The sequence below is a fragment of the Geotrypetes seraphini genome, chromosome 7 (genome assembly GCF_902459505.1).
Source record: "Geotrypetes seraphini chromosome 7, aGeoSer1.1, whole genome shotgun sequence".
NCBI lineage: Eukaryota > Metazoa > Chordata > Amphibia > Gymnophiona > Dermophiidae > Geotrypetes > Geotrypetes seraphini.
Window position 1 is genome coordinate 169,358,472 of NC_047090.1, and position 14,966 is coordinate 169,373,437.

Consider the following 14,966-nt stretch of genomic DNA (forward strand, 5'->3'; position numbering starts at 1 on the left):
GGGGCCGATCCTGTTCAATATGTTTGTGAGTGACATTGCTTAAGGGTTAGAAGGAAAAGTGTGCCTTTTTGCAGATGATACCAAGATTTGTAACAGAGTAGACACTGAAGAGGGAGTGGAAAATATGAAAAAGGATCTGCAAAAGTTAGAGGAATGGTCTAATGCCTGGCAACTAAAATTCAATGCAAAGAAATGCAGAGTAATGCATTTGGGGATTAATAATAGGAAGGAACCGTATATGCTGGGAGGAGAGAAGCTGATATGCACGGACGGAGAGAGGGACCTTGGGGTGATAGTGTCCGAAGATCTAAAGGCGAAAAAACAGTGTGACAAAGCAGTGGCTGCTGCCAGAAGGATGCTGGGTTGTATAAAGAGAGGCATAGCCAGTAGAAGGAAGAAGGTGTTGATGCCCCTATATAGGTCATTGGTAAGGCCCCCACTTGGGAGTATTGTGTTCAGTTTTGGAGACCGAATCTGGAGAAGGACGCAAGAAGACTTGAAGCAGTCCAGAGGAGGGCAATGAAAATGATAGGAGGCTTGTGCCAGAAGACGTATGAGGAGAGACTGGAAGCCCTGAATATGCATACCCTACAGCAAAGGAGGGACAGGGGAGATATGATACAGATGTTAAAATACTTGAAGGATATTAACGTAGAACAAAATCTTTTCCAGAGAAAGGAAAATGGTAAAGCCAGAGGACATAATTTGAGGTTGAGGGGTGGTAAATTCAAAAGCAATGTTAGGAAATTCTACTTTACGAAGAGGGTGGTGGATGCCTGGAATGTGCTCCCGAGAGAGGTGGTGGAGAGGAAAACGATGACTGAGTTCAAAGAAGCGTGGGATGAACACAGAGGATCTAGAATCAGAAAATAATATTAAATATTGAACTAAGGCCAGTACTGGGCAGACTTGCTCGGTCTGTGTCTGTATATGGCCATTTGGGGGAGGATGGGCTGGAGAGGGCTTCAATGGCTGGGAGGATTTAGATGGGCTGGAGTAGGTTTTAACGGAGATTTCGGCAGTTGGAACCCAAGCACAGTACCGGGTAGAGCTTTGGATTCTTGTCCAGAAATAGCTAAGAAGAAAAAATTAAAAAAATTTAAATTGAATCAGGTTGGGCAGACTGGATGGACCATTCGGGTCTTTATCTGCCGTCATCTACTATGTTACTATGTCACTATTGCTCAGACAGCTTTCTCTGGCTCCCCCCCGCAGAGAAACCAGAGAGGTCAGGAATAGGATGAAACAAGCTTGTACCCCTCTTATATGATATCCAGCACCCAGCAGTCTGGAAAGGGATGTTCCATCCAAGCTTGTACCCCTCTTGTATGATATCCAACACCCAGCAGTCTGAAGTAATCTCCGCCTAAGCTTCTCAAGAAGCTGATAACTCCTCAAACCCCCCCCCCCCCCCCAATGTGTGGAGGCTTGGTTGACAGCTGTGGAGCAGGATCCCAAGGATTAGGGGTACATGGCCCCTCCAAATCTCTGTCTTGAGCTCTGAAATGATCTCTGGCCCCCAAGGGTTCAAGGTCTGTTGTCTGGTACAATCTTTGTCTTATGATCCTGCACACTAGCCAGGTCATCCAGGCCTTTTCTAATAAGTAATTGGCCCTTAAAGGGTAATTTACTCAAAGATGCCTAAGAGGAGTTGCCCCCCACTCACTGTCTGATCCACAACATCCTGTGAGTGGAAATGGAATAAGCTGACATTTTGCTCACAATTCTGAAAAAGATTATACAGAGCATCGGCTACATAATCCACTCCAGACATCAGAAATTGAGTGATCCTTCCCGGCCATCACTTTCGGATCACAGTGCAGCTTGGAGCGTCAGGCACAGGTGACAAAAGATGCTGCTACAGTAGCTTTTAAACATGAGGCCATGGCTTCAGATAGCTTCTTATGAACAAAATCCAGCCCGCTGTCCAGGGTCTTCAATGGAAAGGGAAGTGCTTTTGGTAACTTGCATCACTAGGGAGTCTACTTTTGGTGAAACAAAAACCTGGTTAATTGCAGCATCCATCGGATAGAGCTTTGCCATAACTTTAGCCACCCGAAGGGACCCCTCTGGGACTTCCCAATGGTTTGTTAGCATAGCTTAAAGAGGGGGGGAAACATGTGGCCTGCACTTTTGTGCTGCTCATAAGCGAGCACTTTGTAGTTGAAGACTGCAGAGTCTGTCTTTAATTCCTGGAATGATTCCATGATTACCTCCAAAAGAGCTGAAGGCTTGAACAGCCTGTCAGGTTCTCTCGAAGATCCAGGGCCTCCACCAGATCTGGATCAAGACCCCTAGACTGAACCTCCTCATCTAGTGCATGGGACCGTTACTGAGGAATTGTGCTGTTAGGGGGATCCTCCTGTGCTAGCATGGCCACAATCCTAGAGGGTTCTTTGTGGCCCTTTATAATCATATAAGCTTCAAACATCATATTGGTGAAATTCAGGAGGATCCACCCCTGCGGATGCTCCTTTCTGGGGTTGTGAAAGCAGCAAGGCTGTGCTTCACCAGGGATGCACTTGTGCTACTCCCCAGCTCAAACCTGTACTTTTTACCTGGCCCTCAAACGACTAGGGGAAGACTAAGCCAGCAGCCATCACCCCATGTGCCCTGTGGGGCACGGACAATCCTCAAATGGCCATCCAGTGAAAAATCTGGCATGAATCCAAGATATCCTGGCCCAAGGAAGTCATTACATCTGTTGAGTAAAATCAAAGTGTTTTGAGGCAGAGGGCTTTTATTTTCAAATCAGGAAATACAAGATGGCCACTGTGGCAGTGATTTCAGTGCCTAAAATGGCCTGTGGGAGCCAAGCTAGAATCCAAAAAACAGCCATTTGGGGATTTTAGAGGTAGGGGGCCCTGGCTCTAACCTTAAACTTCAAAAATTTCCACTTTTAAAGACACCACCACCACCCCTCCTCCTCCCTTCCAATTCTATAGTACAGGTTGCCAGCCTGTTACTCCCAAGGTACTGGTACCTGATTGCCCCTGGATTGTTAGTGCGACCTGCGAGTTTATGCTCTCCCTCAGCCAGACATGTCTGGCAGGGATCCTTTGCAGCACTGAAAAGCCTCTTAAACGGTAAGTAAAAACTGAATTTAAAAGAAAAATAAACATGAGCAGAAAAAGCAGGTCCTACCATCTCGCTTGTAGAGACACAACTGAGGAATCAGATGGCAGCCCAGAAGAAAGGGAGGTGAAGCAAAAGAATGCTAATGAAGATCTCTACAAGAATTCTCACGAGAAGGGATTGACAACCCTAAGGTTCGAGAACAAAACTGTCCATCACTATAGAACTTGCAATATTCTTTTGCATCTTATTCCCCCCACATCTTTCAGCTTCTCTGTTGCAATAGACAACTTTTCAGCGGCATGTGTGATTAAGTATTCTTTCCATGAAGAGAATGCTGGAAGGCTTAGTTTAAAAAATATGCTCAATAAGGCTACGATTACAGAGAGCAATGGAAAAACCCTCAGAATTATAAAGTTATATACTTGAATACCTCAGTTTGAATTATAGCACATCCACATTCAACTGTTTGTTTTTTTTATAGCAGATTCCTACATCTATCAAAATTATAACACTTTTCATATAAGTATTCACAGACTATTTTTAGATTTAGAGTTCTTTAAAAAAAATCCAAACCAGATTAAGTTTGTTTTTCTTTTTCTTTGTCAGTTCACTTTTTGTTTTTAATATTTCAAACACTAATGAAGATTTCAAGTAGAAATAAGTTTTACCTTTTTCCTTTTCTGCAGTACATGACTAGGCAGTAACTGATGCAGTTGTTTTCTCTTTACATGCATTGCTGCAATTTTCATGTCCATTTCAAACATCTTGCTGTTTATTGCTTGCCTATATACTTCACAATAAGGAAAACAAAACCACTTAAAGATAACATCAATTGTTCTCACTTTGTAGACTGTTTGCATTCATATAGTAAGTCTATTCTTTTGTAGTAAAGAAGAATGGCATTGAGAACTGACATTACTGAAAAACAAAACCTGTTATAACATTTGATCTATAGTTTCAATCTAATTTAGCTTTATGCTTAAATGCCACATACACTGAGGTGCCTGGAAAACTCTCAGGACAACATGCCAGTTACTTTCAATATATCTATACACCAAAAGCTCTCCCAAATACTGGCATTAAGAGGAAAATAGCTCAAAAATAAGCTGGACAAAGTCGTTATATGCAAGAAACCCAGAAGGGATGTTACTAAACTAAGATTTTAATATGCTCTATGCTACATGAATGAGGCAACTCATTGGTTGGTGGTCATCATAAAGCAAATGAGGACGAACGTAAAGATCTTAGTATGTATACTTTGGAGGAAAAGTGGAGAGGGGAGATATGATACAGATGTTTAAATATCTACATAACTGAATGAGGCAAGTTACATTCATATCAAAAGAAACTGGAATGAGGGGGGAGGCATAGGATAAAGATGAAAGAGGACAGAAGTAACCTCAAAATATTTTTTCACAGAAAGGGTGGTGAATGTGTGGAACAGCTTCCTGATATAGGTGGTGGAGATGAAAAATGTATCTGAATTCAATAAAACTTGGGATAAATACATTGGATTTCTAAGGGAGAGGAAGAAAACAAACACGATGGCACATAAAGGCCACATGGCTCATCCTGTCTGCCCATCTACCATCTATTCCTCTTCCTAAAAGATCCCAGGTGCCTGTCTCATGCTTTCTTCAATTCAGTGTTTGTATCCACCGCCTCTACCGGAAGACTATTCCACGCATCTGCCACCCTTTCCGTAAAAAAATATTTCCTTAAGCTCAGGAGTAATCTATCACTTCTTAATTTCATCACTAGATGGCATGGATAGGCAGACTAGATAGAAAAATGAAGGCAGATAAAGACCATATGGCTTATGTTAGAGAATGTATTTATAACATATACGTCTGGGCCCAGACGTACATATTATAAATACAGTCTCTAGAGTCTGGGCATAGGTTGAGAATACACATTGTTTATCTAGTGTTTGGAGAAGCTTATGCTATAAGAAGAAAATGATGTTACAAGAAGAAACAGAGTTTGTGGGATATTCTGATGAGCATCTCAAGAAAATATTGTTGAGACCTGCTCTATTGGACGGTGAAGAAGCTGCCCCTACGAACTCAACCTGGATCGAATTGGAGATGACTTTAAAAAGAGCAATTCGGGCTGAGCTACATAGTAGTATCCTGGTACAATATTTAAAAAAGGGGATGATTCCGAGGGGACTCAGGATTTTAAAAGAGCCAAAAATGGTATCATCTGATAAACAATTTTTGGAAAAATGGATGGCCATTTTGAATTGTTGTTCAAGAGATCTAATGATATTATTAGTTGAGACAACAGAAACTACTGAAAAAGAGCTGTGCGCAAAGGTAGGAGATATTGAAACGGAACAGAAAGAAAAACAATCTCAAGAGGAGTTTAAAAAACAACGTGAGGAATTACAAATATCTTTAAGCCAGTTTTGTGAGAATCTAAAACAAGGAAATATTTAAAAGATAAAAAGAGATGAAAGGGATTATCAATTTAATAAAGTATACACCTGGAACAAAAGATCAGATTATGTTGTCCAAAAGAAAAAAGTTGTGTTTGACAGCTCTTCAGTGGACACTGATGCCTTAAGTGACGAATCAGGTGACCCGGTGTCAGAGAAATCCTCGGAGGAAGGAGATATGATAAATCATGGAGGTCATCCCAGAGGGCGGGGACACCCACCGTCTCGAGGGAAATATCAAGGTACCACACAAATGAAAACGTCACAAGTTCGATCGTAGTGAATTTAACTTCTTTAACCCTGTCAGGATCAAAAAAATGGCTTTAGAATATGGTTTCGGCTTTGTTATTGCCCACTCTCCAGACTTCTTTAAATTATGTATTGCTGTGCATAAATTTATTAGAAAAGCTCAACTGAAAGTATTCTTCTATACAGAAAAATCGGATTTGGATGTTCCAAGTGAAGAAATGGAGGATATGTCTCTAGAGGATGTAAATTTTAAAACATTATGTAAGGGGTCTTCGAGCTGGATACCCCCAGGACCAATGGACCCTATTATATCCACATTTCGTGATTTAATCTAATCTAATCTAATCTAAATCTTGGGTTTATATACCGCATCATCTCCGCAGATGGAGCTCGACACGGTTTACATGGTTAGGGAAGGAACGGAACTCCAGTGGAATTATATAAGTATGAGAGAAGAGAGGTTGGTGTGAGAGTGCCAGGAGCGGGACGGGGTTACGTTCTGGAGAAGAGCCAGGTCTTCTTAATAATGCTATCCCTCAAAACTATGGAGTCAGAATGGACATTTAGAACAATAAGAAATACAACAAGAACAGAGTATTTAGGACTTCAACAGTTGAGAGACAACGAAGATATTATTGTTTTAAGGGCAGATAAAGGAGGAGCCACAGTTTTGATGGATAGAAGAGAATATGATCAGGAAGCGAGACGCCAACTACAAGACACCAAAGCCTATTTAGAATTGGAGGAAAATCCTACTGCAAGGATTATGAGCGAAATCATAGACTATGTAACACAGTCCTACAAAGATGGGAAGCTTACTCAGAGAGAACCATTTTTTGATAGAAAAATTTCCTTGAGTCCCAAAAATCTATTTTCTTCTGAAAATTCATAAGACGATTGTTAGACCACCAGGACGCCCTATTGTGAATATGAGACAATCTATCTTGGAACCCCTATCAAAATTTTGTTATATCTTTCTGAGGGAGGAGGTGAAAAAAGTCAAATCTTTTGTGAAAGATACGTCTCACTGCTTAAGGATTCTAGCGGGATTGGAGATTATACCTGAAGGGACATGGTTAGTCACACTTGATGTGACTTCTTTATATACTCAAATTCCCCAGTTTCAAGCCCTTGAAATTATTTCTGAAACTTTTCAACGTCACTCCCAGCCACAACGGATTTCAACAGAATTTTTAGTAAAGTTGGCAACATTGATTATCCAAGAAAATTATTTTCAATACCAGGGGACTTTTTATAAGCAGATACAGGGGGTGGCGATGGGGGCGACCCTAGCGCCTTCAGTGGCCACTATCTATCTAGCCAGATTTGAAGACCAGTTTGTATATAAATCAGTCTTTTTTCCTAAAGCGATAATCTGATGATGTCCTGTTTTTGTGGCAGGGCACCAGGGAAGAATTAGGAGATTTTGTTGAATATTTAAATTCTGTGGATAAACAAATGATATTTACCATGACTTGTCATCAAACCCAAATTGAATTTCTAGACCTCTCTATTATCTTAAGTGAGAGAAAAGTCAGACCTCCCTCTATCGTAAAACCATGGCACGTAACACTTTCTTGCATTTTGCAAGTTTCCATCCGAAAAAATTGAAATATAATCTTCCGATTAGTCAATTTTTTAAGAATACGCCAAATTTGTTCTGATCTCAAAGATTTTAAAGAACAAGCTAAAGAGCTAGAAAAACGATTCCTTTTAAGAGGTTATCCTAAAAAATCAGTAAAACAAGCTTTTCTAAGAGAAAGGTTTGCCCAAAGAGATTTACTTTTACTGGAAAAAGAAAAGGAAGGAGGGTTACAGACATCAGGAAGGTTATCAGTGTACTTCCTTATTCCCAGGCAGCAGTGAAGTTAGTTAATATTATGAAAGACCACTGGCACATAATGAAGTTACATTCAGCGTTAAAAGAATTCCCTATAATAGCATTTAGTAGGGGGAAAACCATAGGAGAAATGTTTAATTTCCAGAAGTTTGGACCGGAACATATAGGGAGAAACATTCTAGAAAGAGGTAGCCATGGTAAATGTGGGAGATGCCAGTGGTGCAACAAGACGATAGAAGGCATGGAATGGATAGTCCCAAAGAAAAATTTCACGATATATTGAAGAACTAATACAGATTGCAATAGTAAAAATGTTATATATGCTATTCTATGCCCCTGTGATTTAGTATATATTGGGAGAACAAGTAGACCAGTAAAAGTAAGACTTAATGAACATAAATCTCAAATGACAGAAATGGAGCAAGCGCCTATGGTATCTCATTAGATACAGAAAAAACAGCCAGTTGAAGCCATGAGATGGAGGGTGGTAGAAATGATAGAAGGGTGGGTGGGAGGAAATATAGAAAAAATGTTGAATTTTAAAGAAGATGGATTTACCAACTGGGGACGGTAGAACCAGGGGGTTTGAATATAGAAGTGGAGTGGGGTTCTTTGATAGGTTGATTCTTCCCGGAAGAAACGTAGGAGGCGGAGAAAGTTGTTAATGAGAGATAGTATAAACACACTTGTTAGAAGACGCCGCGGCCATCTTTAAAACAAAATTGTGAGAGCAGATGGATTGATTCCAGCGGTTGTGGTAAAGTTTTAATGTTTAAAGTTATTTGACTGATATGTTAAAGGCGAAGGCTTACGGAAGTTATAAAGGTTTTGTATTTAGCCACCATTTTTTTGTTTTGTATTAGGGAGGACCCTTGAAAAAGCTTTGGGCGAAACATGTCGGGTTTAGCCCTCCCAAGCCAAACAGAGTTTAAAGTGAAGGTTGAAAGAAGCTGTTTATGAACTAAGCTACATGAAATCAAGCTAAGTTATTTGCCTATTTATATTTAACTTATATATTTATATAAAATAAGCATGGAGCACTTTAATATATGAATGATACAAATGATATTAAAATAGGGAAAAGTGCAATATTGTAAGGCACATATGCACTTTTGAAAAAAGATTTAAAAATTGTGTTAAAGAGCCAATGAGGAAAACGCCACGTAAAGCTTGACGCGATGAAAGGTTTTTGAAGCGGTGAGTGGTGGGGCCAAGGCTCATAAAATAGTTAAAAATATATATATAACAAAATTTTATAAAAGAGGTTGGGAAAAGCCCAGACGTACATATTATAAATACAGTCTCTAGAGTCTGGGCATAGGTTGAGAATACACATTGTTCATCTAGTGTTTGGAGAAGATTATGTTAGAGAATGACACGGTGACTGTTTCCTGTGGCTAGCAGTGGGTAACCTGCAGGAAAGGGGGGGGAATTGATGGGTTGCCGTGGGTACGGGGACAAGGCCATTCACTGCCCCATAGAGCTGTGAATGGCCTTGTACCTGCAGTAAAGAATCTACCATAACATAGTAGATGATGGCAGATAAAGACCCGAATGGTCCATCCAGCCTGCCCAACCTACCTCCCTTCTCACTTCTCCCGGTCAGCAGCCCTCCTTGCGATTGCAAAATCCCCCTCCCCTTGCGAGTCCAGCGACCCCCACTTCCCTCTTGCGAATCCAACAGCCCTTGCACCCTCCCTCCCTGAATGCCAGTGACAAAAACAAACACAACAAACCCGCGACTCTCCTGCTTTAGCCCCTTCCACCTCAAGGGGCGGCCTACCAGCCAGTTGGAAGCTTCCTGTACAAGCAGTGCTGCTCTGGGAATCTTCTTGCTGCCAAGTCCCTCCTTCTGATGTAACTTCCAATGAAACCGGAATATATCAGATTTGAAATATGTATCCTTCTAGAGCTGGTGTTAGACATAACTAGGGACTGCAAAGCCCAAGCTGTGCTTCTTTAGCTTCCAGCTTGCTTACGGCTGTCTCTGACCAGGAGGTAGTTGCACCCTCCTAACAACCTAATTCCTGCCATGTGTGACTGAAGTATTCTGTTAGCTTGATTTTTCTGTGTAGCATTCTGTAATAATTTGACTTCAGTTTTCTTAATAGTGGAGGGGCTATTTGTGAGGGGAAGGAGTTTTTACAGAATATTGTTTCTTTTTATACTTTAATAAAATAAGTTCACTATAAAATCACAACTATTCAATAGCATAACAACTGAAACAGATCATGAAACAGCATAAAATCTGAAAGAAACTGTGCTTAAAGGAGCCACTGCCTACACTTACAAGAGTGGGCACTAGACTAGAGACCCTCAAAGCAAAGCGCTAAACAAATTAAAGTGGTCCGCCTAGAAAGGTAGGTCAATAAATCAGTTTACTAGCATTCAATAAGGCAGGCAACTAGCGAATCAGTAGTTACCAGGGCAGGTTCCAGGAATATGGTTTTTATTTTTATTTAAGAATATTAGCAAACGGAAGAACCTAATCTTTCATTATTGTACAATCCCATTCTATTCTTGGACTAGTGGGATGTAACAGAGCAGTCCCAAAGAGTCAGGGTGGGACTGATGAGCATGCTGCCCAACTGGAGGTACCAAAAGCAGCCTCCTGTGTGGTCACCATAACAATCCATTAAGACCTGATGAAATATATGCAAAGAGGACGAGGCAGCAGCCCTGAAAATCTCTTCCAATAAGATCGCCAACAACACTGCCCAAGAGGAGGAAATACCTCTAGTAGAATGGGCCCTCACTGAAAAGGAGCAGCTTCATACCAGCTGCTAATGTAGTAGCGCACCCCATACAAAATATAATTGTTCTTCATTTTGATTAGGAATTTGCTATCTTGCTGACTTCTAGTCGGTAAATAATAAATCAGAGAAAAGAAGAACTGAATCCTCTGATACCAAGAGAATTTCCAGAAAATCTCTTTTCAGCATTTCCCTTGGTGTCACTGAGAACACCTGAGGGAAATTTAAAAATCAGATTATTCTGAGAATTATTTTTCAATGCTTCTATCGTTCTTCTCATATTTATATTATCTTTAATTATAGTTTCCTGAATTTGACATCTCTCATTCACTTCCTTATCGTTTTTATCAATCTGAATCTTTGAAGAACCTATTTCAGCTCTCAATTCTTTCAAATCTTCTTCTTGCTTACTAATTCTCCTTTATAGACATTGAATTTGAGGACAAAGATTTTCTCCAATTTGCCACTAAGTCCCATAATGAGTCAAGGGTTACTTCTGAGGGTTTAACCAAGGAATATGTTTGTAAATACACAGGTGTAGGCTGCTCACATCTACTTCTCCTCCTGAAGACCTCGATTGGAGTTCTGCTCCTGCTCAGAAGTTGATGGCAACACTGAATCCTTCACTAAATCCCCCTCCTGACGAGGAGAGATTAGGTCCATAGGTGTTGACTCTTAAGGACTCCGGGGGAAGGGTCATTGCCGACTCCAGTTGTCCTGCATCCGCCTTGGTGAACTGAGGCTCAGTGGCTTCTGCTACCTGCAGGTATCCCTCAGATGTCATCTCCTGTTGCAGCCTCCACAGAAAAGTATCCTTGAGCCAAGCTGAGTAGTCTCGGGGTGCCATGAAACAGCAGCATTAGCAAGGAATAGTTTCTCCTCACAGACAAGAAAACCCGAAAAAGAAGAGAAAGCTTTCTGAGGGGAACTTCCTGGCATCAGGTGAAAGCAGTGATCTTGGATCCCGGGGGATTCGGATCCTTTTTCCATTCTTTAAAGGATGTTTTTTGGTTCTAATAGCCTCTTTCACTTCACCTTTTAACCATGCCAACTTTTGTTCACCCTTCTTTCCACCTTTGTTAATATGTGGAATACATCTGATCTGGGCTTCTACGATGGTATTTTTAAATAACATCCATGCCTGGTTTACAGTCCTAACCTTTGCAACTGATCCTTTTAGCTTCATTTTAACCAATTTTCCACATTTCAAAAATTAAATGCCTCTACAGTAGATTTCTTTTGCAACGCCACTCCAGGTATCAGCTCAAATTTGATCACTGTTTCCCATCAGACCCAACACAGCTAACTCCTGTCCTATGCTTTGCATTCCACTCTTAAAACACTCCTGGCTTTCTTTCACCATTATTGAAACCTCTCTACTGGGATTCCCTAAATATCCTGTTTCAATAGTATCCTTCAAGGATACCTCACACCAAACAATCTGCTCCTGGGCGACTGCCAGCTTTTCCCCGCATCTGTTTAAAAGCTGATCTACCTCCTTTTTAAACATTAGCATCAGCAACCAGGTTCCACCCCGGTTAAGATGCAGTCCATCCTTTCAGAACAAGCTCCCCCTTTCCCAGAAGGTTGCCCAGTTCCTAACAAATATAAATCCCTCATCTCTACACTCCATCATCTCAACCACGCATTGAGACTTCAGAGCTCTGCCTGCCTCTTGGGTCCTGCGCTTGGAACTGGGACAATTTCTGAAAATGCTACCTTGGAGAATCTGAATTCCAGTTTTCTACCTAAGAGCCTAAATTTGGCTTCTAGAACCTCCTACCCACATTTTCCTATGTTATTGGTACCTACATGTACCAAGAAAGCTGGCTCCTCCTCAGCACTATCTAAAGTCCTATCTAAGTGACCTGTGAGGTCCACCACCTTCACCCCAGGCAGGCAACTGACCAGATGATACTCACACCCCTTCAGCCACTCAGCTATCTACATGCCAAATGATCGAATCACCAACTACAACAGCTGTCCTAACCCTTACCTCCTGGGCAGAAGTCCCTGGAGACACATCCTTGGTGTGAAAGGATATTGCATCCACTGGGTAGGTCCTGACTACAGGATTATTTCCTACTTCACCAAGGTGATGCTCTCCTTCTAGAACTCTCTCCTCCATGGCAGCACAGGGGCTACCAGACAGATAAGGGCAGTAATCAAATGAGACTCTTACCACAACTCTTTTTAGCAGCGAGTGATTATGCATATTAAAGAGGATCTCAAAGTCTTATATGTAAACACCAATTGTAAAGGAATTTTTGTCAAATTTTTTACTTTTATGGTATATACTAAATAGACAAAAAAAAGTCACTATTCTGTGAACTGTCACTGTACACAACTTAATCAAAACAAGCTTCAGACACACTGACTGAATATATAATTACAAGTCAGGTACTTTTACCCAATAAGGCAACATGTCCTTAGTCATAGACATAGAAACATAATGGCAGATAAAGGCCAAATAGCCCATCTGCAGTAACTATTATCTCTTCCTCTCTCTAAGAGATCCCAAGTGCCTGTCCCACGCTTTTTTGAATTGAGACACAGTCTGTCTCCACCACCTCTTTCTGGATACTGTTCCACACATCTACCACCCTGTCTGTAAAAAAGTATTTCCTTAGATTACTCCGGAGCCTATCACCTCTTACTCCGGAACCTATCACCTCTTAACTTCATCCTATCCTCCTCATTCCAGAGCTTCCTTTCAAATGAGACAACTCATGCATCTTTATACCATGTAGGTATTTAAATGTCTACCGTATCTGCCCTCTCCTGCTTTTCCTCCAAAGTATACATATTGAACTCTTTAAGTCTGTTCCTAGACTACTTATGATGAAGACCACGCACCATTTTAATAGCCTTCCTCTGGATTGGCCACCGTGATAACGGGCTATTGAGCTTAATGGAACATTGGTCTGACCCAATAAGGCTATTCTTATATTCCATCATTTTTATATCTTTTTGAAGGTGCAGTCTCCAGAATTGTACATAATATTCTAAATGAGGTCTCACCAGAGCTTTATATCTCCTCTTTCCTACTGGCCATACCTCTTCCTATGCACCCTAGCATCCTTCTAGCTTTCGCCATCACCTTTTAACCTGTTTGGCCACCTTATGATTATCGAATACAATCACACCCAAGTCCCATTCTTCTGTCATGCACATAAGTTCTTCACCCCCTAAACTGCCATTCCTTTGGGTTTTTGCGTACTAGTGTTTTTTCTGTTACGGACCCTACAATCTGGAATTCAGCACCAAATCACATAAGAGAAATTAAATCCCTTGATAAATTTTAAAGCAGCTTAAAGGCCTTTCTTTTTAAAGATGCGTACGATGTATGATAGTCCTTTTAAGGACAGTGATGGAAGTCTGTTCCCTTCTATTAGCCTTGTATTTTTAGATAATTTGCCATTTTCTCTTCCATCTGTTTTTACCCTCTCCCCATTTTTTTCTATCAAAATATTGTAGTTCTGCCCAGTTACCCCTCGTATCAGTAAGTCATTGTCAGTATGTCAGACTCTTATTGTATTGAAATCTGTTTTTAATGTATTTTTTATAACTTCTTTTTATACTATGTAAAACCGCTTTGATATTTGATAAGGTGGTATATCAAATTTTTAATAAACCTGAAACCTGAATCAAATGACCTAGCATTTCTAAGCATTAAATTTTAGCTGCCAAATTTCAGACCATTCGTCAACTTTGCTATGTCTTTTTCAAGTTATTCACACCATCCGGGATGTCTACTCTATTGTAGATTTTAGTATCATCCGCAAAGAGTCAAATCTTACCCAACAGCCCTTCAGCAATATCACTTACAAAAAATGTTTAAAAAAAAACAACAAAAAACAACAGGCCCAAGAACAGAACCTTGAGGCACACCACTGGTAACATCCCTTTCATCAGAGTGATCTCAATTGACCACTACCCTCTGTCATCTTTCACTCAACCAGTTCCTGACCCAGCCGTCACTTTAGGGCACATCCCGAGGGCACTCAGTTTATTTATTAGACATCTGTGTGAAACACTGTCAAAGGATTTGCTAAAAACTACATCTAGCATACTCCCTCTATCCAATTCTCTGGTCGCCCAGCCAAAGAAATTGATCAGATTTGCCTGACAAGACCTACCTCTAGTGAATCCATGTTGCCTCCAGTCCTTTAATCCACAGGATTCCAGAAAATTCACCATTCTCTGTTTTAAAAGCGTTTCCATTAATTTGCCTACCACAGAAGTCAGACTTACTGGCCTGCAATTCCCTACTTCTCCCTTACTTCCATTTTTGTGTAGAGGGACCACATCCACCCTTCTCCAGTCCTCTGGTACCACTCCTGATTCTAGAGAAGCATTGGAAAGGTCAGTCAGCGGAGCCACCAGAACTTTTCTAGGTTTCTTCAGCACCCTCGGATGTACACCACCTGGCCCCATCTCTTTGTCTACCTTTAATTTAGCTAGCTCCTCACGAACACAACCCTCTGAAAATCGATCAGGGTCTACCACTCCTCCATCCCTATTCGAGTTTGTCTTCTGCGATTATGCTCCCAGTGCTTCAGCCGTAAATACAGAACAGAAATATTTGTTAAGCAAGTCAGCCTTT

General features: G+C 40.9%; 1 protein-coding gene across 5 annotated transcripts in view; it reads right to left on the minus strand.

Annotated features, from left to right (window-relative positions):
- The window catches only part of PAPOLA (poly(A) polymerase alpha), a 365,046-nt gene that overhangs the window by 81,352 nt on the left and 268,728 nt on the right, over nucleotides 1-14,966 (minus strand). For all 5 annotated transcript variants that reach the window (XM_033951973.1, XM_033951971.1, XM_033951970.1 and 2 more), the window contains one exon: nucleotides 3,747-3,868. In XM_033951973.1, coding sequence (XP_033807864.1) covers nucleotides 3,747-3,868 — 122 coding nt within the window. The remainder of the gene's footprint in view (nucleotides 1-3,746; nucleotides 3,869-14,966) is intronic.